The sequence below is a fragment of the Myotis davidii genome, unplaced genomic scaffold, assembly GCF_000327345.1.
Source record: "Myotis davidii unplaced genomic scaffold, ASM32734v1 scaffold2338, whole genome shotgun sequence".
NCBI classification, from domain to species: Eukaryota; Metazoa; Chordata; class Mammalia; order Chiroptera; family Vespertilionidae; genus Myotis; species Myotis davidii.
In genome coordinates this window covers 14,463-20,322 of record NW_006288964.1, presented here as the reverse complement: position 1 = coordinate 20,322, position 5,860 = coordinate 14,463, and the positions used below count along the sequence as shown (strand labels likewise).

General features: G+C 36.8%; 1 protein-coding gene across 1 annotated transcript in view; it reads left to right on the top strand.

Annotated features, from left to right (window-relative positions):
• LOC102771425 (ATP-binding cassette sub-family A member 3-like) overlaps nucleotides 1-5,860 on the top strand; it is a 37,621-nt gene that overhangs the window by 27,929 nt on the left and 3,832 nt on the right. The window contains exon 4 of the mRNA XM_006761175.2: nucleotides 2,276-2,374. Coding sequence (XP_006761238.2) covers nucleotides 2,276-2,374 — 99 coding nt within the window. The remainder of the gene's footprint in view (nucleotides 1-2,275; nucleotides 2,375-5,860) is intronic.

Below are 5,860 nucleotides of genomic sequence, written 5' to 3'. Positions count from 1 at the left end.
CCCAAAAGTGGGTTTACTGGGTGAAATGAGAGTTCCATTTTTAACTTTTTGAGGAAATGCCATACTATTCTCCATAGTGGCTGCACCAGGCTGCATTCCCACCAGCACGGCAAGAGGGTTCCTTTTTCTCCACATCCTCACCAGCACTTGTCATTTGTTGATTTGTTGATGATAGTCATTATGACAGGTGTGAGATAGTACCTCTTTTGTTGTTTTGATTTTAATATCTTGGATGATTAGTGACTTTGAGCATGTTTTTGTGTCTCTCAGCCTTCTGTGTGTCCTCTTTTGAGAAGTGTCTAATTAGGTCCTTTGCCCATTTTTTTATTGGATTGTTGTTGTTTTTTTTATTTTTATTTTTATTTTTATTTTTATTTTATTTTTAATTAAATTTTTATTGTTCAGATTAAAACTTGAAAATGGGCAAAGTACTTAGAATAGACATTCCTCCAGAGAAGATGTACAGATTGCCAATAAGAACATGAGATGTTCAACATCACTACTCATTAGGGAAAAGCAAATTAAAAAACAAACAAACACAAAAATAGCAAAAGTTGGTAAGGATGTGGAGAAATTGGAACCCTGTGCATTATCACTGGGATATAAAACAGTGTATCTGCTGTGGAAAACAGTATAGAGATTTCTCAAAAAGTTAAACATAGAATTACTAAATGACCCAGCAATCCCCCTTCTAGGTATATACCCAAAGTAATTGAAAACAAACTCTAACAGATATTTGTACACCAATGCTCATAGCAGCCTTATTCACAAAATCCAAAAGGTGGAAACAACCCAAATGTCCATTGGATTAACGGGTAAGCAACATGTATATCCATACAATGAATATTATTCATTATTAAAAAGGAATAATATTCTGACACATGCTACAACATTGATGAACCTCGAAAGAATTATGCTAAATGAAATAAGCCAGACACAAAAGGACAGATATTGTATAATCCCAACTTATATGTGCATACAGAGCAGGCAAACCCACAGAGACAGAAAGAAGAAGTGAAGCTGAGGGAAGGGGAATAGGGAATTATTGTGTAATGGGTATAGAGTTTTAGTTTGGGGTTGTGAAAAAGTTCTGGAAGTTGGAAGTGATTCACAACATTGTCAATGTGCTTAATGCTACTTCAATTATATACTTAAAATAATGAAATGGTAAATTTAATGTTTCACATCTATTACCTCCGTAAAATTATTTAAGAAAACACTAGGAAAGAATACAATTGGGAATGGAATCCTATATAATAAAAGGGTAATATGCAAATTGACCCTAACAGCAGAACGACTGGGAATAACTGGTCACTATGACACACACTGACCACCAGGGCCAGACGCTCAATGCAGGAGCTGCCCCCTGGTCGGCAGTGCGCTCCTACAGGGGGAGCTCTGCTCAGCCACAAGCCAGGCTGATGGCTGCCAGTACAGTGGTGGTGGTGGGAGCCTCTCCTGCCTCCTCAGCAGCGTTAAGGATGTCTGACTGCAGCTTAGGCCTGTTCCCCACTGGCAAGTGGATATCCCCCGAGGGCTGCCAGGCTGCCAGAGGGATGTCTGACTGCCAGCTTAGGCCCAATCCCCCAGGGAGCGGGCCTAAGCCAGCAGGTGGACATCCCCTGAGGGGGTCCCAGACTGCGAGAGGGCACAGGCCAGGCTGAGGCAACCCCCCCCCCCAAGTGCACAAATTTTTGTGCACGAGGCCTCTAGTTAAGTATAAAATAGAGAAAATGTAAGTGCTCAGGTTTCTTATTAAATTAATTGGAGTGATGTAGATTAATAAAATTATATAGCTTTCAAGTGTATAATTCTATAATACATCATCTTTATCTTGCATGGTGTACCTATCACCCAAAGCCCAGTCTTCTTTCACCCCCATATATCGAACCCACTTTACTGCCCTCCTATTTCCCTTTTTTCTGGTAAACACCATACTGGTGTCTATGTCTATGAGTTTCTGTTTATATATTTATCTTGTTTGCTCACTTGTTGCTTTCAATTTTATATTTCACATATGAGTGAAATCATGTTCTTAACATTTTCTGATTTATTTCCCTTAGCATGATATTCTCAAGATTTCTCTCTCTCTCTCTCAAATGAATAAATAAAAATTGTAAAAAATCCATCCATATTGTCACAGATGCCAGTATTTTATCTTTTCTTATAGCTGAGTAGTATTCCATTATATGTATATATATTTTTTAAATATTTTATTTACTAGAAAATAAAATGTATCTAGACTAGTGCTTTTTTTCTTTCTTCTTGTCTCCAGATTTGAAGCTCTGTTTAATGATCTGAAAGAGAAAAAGAGTGAGCTGGGCATTACCAGCTTTGATGCTTCAGTTACTACCATGGGAGAAGTCTTTCATAAGTGAGTAATAATGACCTTAAAAAATTTTCCACCACTAAAATTATACACCATTTTGAAGGCAAACCTCACCCTATTTGCATTGCAATAAATTAATTACAGTTATGGATTTTTAAAAATATGTTAATATTTATGCTAATGTAGTTCTGTATTTTCAGCTATGAATGTGTAAAGATTTTGAACTTGCGCCTTGATGCATATGTCTTACTCTGTTAGTCAAGAAAAAAAACAAAACAATTAATATTGATGTTATCATAGGAAAAGTTAGAATTGTAATTGGAGTCTGAACTAGAAATGACTTTAAAATTTTGACCTAACCATGTTTCCATAATTAATTTAATTTGTACATTATTTTATTTTATTAACAGTGTTACAGATGTCCCTCAGTTTCTCCCCCGTTACCACCCTCTTCCCAGCACCTAGCCAACTCCAGCCTTCACCATCCTCTGTGTCCGTGGGTGATGCATATATGCATACACGTTCTTTGGTTAATATGGTTCTTTGGTTAGTCTCTTTCCGTCTCACCTCATTCCCTCTAAAATTAGACAGTCTGTTCTGTGTTTCCATGTCTCTGGACCTATTTTGTTCATCAGTTTCTTATGATAATTAGATTCCACTTATAAGTGAGATCATATGATATTTATTTGTCTTTCTCTAACCGGCTTATTTCACTCAGTATAATACTCTCCAGATTCCTCCATGTTGTCTCAACAGATAAGAAATAGTTATTTTTTACAACTGCGTAGTATTCCATGGTGTAAATGAACCACCACTCATCTACTGATGGGTCCCTGGGCTGTTTCCAGATCTTAGCTATTGTAAACAACACTGCTATGAATATTTGTATCCTGCTACATTGCTGAATACATTTATTAGGTCTAGTCGTTTTTTATGGAGTTTGTGGGTTTTTCTATGTACAGTATCATGTCATCTGCAAATAAGGACAGTTTTCCTTCTTCTTTTCCAATTTTGAGTCCTTTTATTATTTCTTGTTCTCTGATTCCTGTGGCTAGTACTTCTAGTACTATATCAAACAGGTATAGTGAAAGTGGGCACCCCTATCTTGATCCCGATCTTAGTGGAAATCAGTTTAGTTTTTGCCCATTGAGTATGATGTTGGCTATAGGTTTGTCATATATGACTTTTATTATGTTGATATATGATCCCTCTCTTCCCACTTTGCTGAGAGTTTTTATCAAGAAAGTGTGTTGGATTTTGTCAAATGCTTTTTCTGCATCATTTGATATGTGATTTTTGTCTCCCAATTTGTTTATGTGATGGGAAAGAATATAAACACCCCTATGTTTATAGCAGCTTTATTTACAGTGGCTAAGATTTAAATAGCCAAACTGCCCATTAGTGGATGAATGGGTAGTTCATTTTTTATGTTTTGAGGAAACTCCATACTGTTTTCCATAATGGCTGCACCAGTCTACATTCCCACCAGCAGTGAACTAGTGTCCCTTTTCTCAACATCCTCTCCAACACTTTTTGTTTGTTGATTTATTGATGGTAGCCATTCTGGAAAGTGTGAAGTGAGGGAAGGGTATTTCACTTAGCATAATGCTCTCTAGGTCCCTCCATGCTGTTGCAAGGATAAGAGGTCCTTATTTTTTACTGCTGCATAGTATTGTTCTTCTTTGAATGCTTGGTAGAACTCCCCAGTTTACCCAGTCGGACCAGAGCTTTTGTTTGCTGGAAGATTTGATCGTTGCTTCAATATCTTCAATTTCTTACGCACTTGGGCTGTTTCCAGATCTTAGCTTCTGTAAATTGTGCTGCTACAAAAATAACGGTGCATACATTCTTTCTGATGGGTGTTTCGAGTTTCTTAGGCTATATTCATGAAAGTAGGATTGCTGGGTCAAATGGCAGTTCCATATTTAATTTCTTAAGGGAAGTCCACAATGTTTTCTATAATGGCTGCACCAGTCTGCATTCCTACCAGAAGTGCACTAGGGCTACTTTTTCTCCACATCCTCGCCAGCACTTGTTGTTTGTTGCTTTATTGATGGTAGCCATCTGGCAGGTGTAAGATCACTTTGTTGTAGTTTTTAATGTGCATCTCTCTCTGATGATTAGTGACACTGAGCATTTTTTTTTCATATGTCTGTTGGCCATCTGTATGTTCTCTTTGGAGAAGTATCTATACCGATTCTTTCCACATTTTTTTTAAAAAGTTTATTTTTATTCCTTATTGTCTTAAGTTTTACATCTAGTGAGTCATTTAGGATTGATGTTTCTTTTTGATTTTTTGTTTAGAAGATTTACCCAGTGTTGTTAGTGGGAGCCATCTGTATGTTCTCTTTGGAGAAGTATCTATACCGATTCTTTCCACATTTTTTTTAAAAAGTTTATTTTTATTCCTTATTGTCTTAAGTTTTACATATGCCTCCTTTTTTCCTCAATTGACACCCCCCCCCAACCTATTATGAAGTGGCCTTCCTTACCTTTTGTTATGGACTTCACTTTGAGGTATAATTTGTCAGATATAAGTATTGCTACCCCAGCATTTTTTTCATTTCCATTAGCCTGAAAACCCTTTCCCATATGTCAGATATACTGGTAAGTATTGCTACCCCAACTTTTTTTTTTATTTCCATTTGTCTGAAAAAAAATTTCCATCCCTTCATTATCAGTCTATGTGAGTCCTTTTTTCGGATGTGGGTCTCTTGTAGACAGCAGATTATATGGGTTATGTTTTCTTATCCATTCAGCTATCCTAGGTCTTTTGATTGGGCATTTAATACATTTACATTTAAAGTTATTATTGATAGATACTTCTTTGTAACCATTTTTTTTACTTTATTTTTTTATTAAATCTTTATTGTTCAGATTATTACATTAGTTACTCTTTTTTCCCAACATAACTCCCCTCCACCCAGTTCTCACCCCACCCTCCACCCTCACTCCCCACCCACTGTCCTCATCCATAGGTGCATGATTTTTGTCCAGTCTCTTCCCGAACCTCCCACACCCCTTTTCCCCCACAAGAATAGTCAGTCCATTTCCTTTCTATGTCCTTGATTCTATTATGATCACCAGATTATTTATTCACTTGATTCTTAGATTCACTTGTTGATAGATGCATGTTTGTTGTTCATAATTTGTATCTTTACCTTTTACTTCTTCTTCCTCTTCTTAAAGAATACCTTTCAGCATTTCATATAATACTGGTTTGGTGGTGATGAACTCCTTTAGCTTTTTCTTATCTGTGAAGCTCTTTATCTGACCTTCAATTCTGAATGATAGCTTTGCTGGATAAAGTAATCTTGGTTGTAGGTTCTTGGCATTCATCACTTTGAATATTTCTTGCCACTCCCTTCTGGCCTGCAAAGTGTCTGTTGAGAAATCAGCTGATAGTCGTATGGGTATTCCCTTGTAGGTAACTGAGTTTCTTTCTCTTGCTGCTTTTAAGATTCTCTCTTTGTCTTTTGCTCTTGGCATTTTAATGATGATGTGTCTTGGTGTGGTCCTCTTTGGATTCCT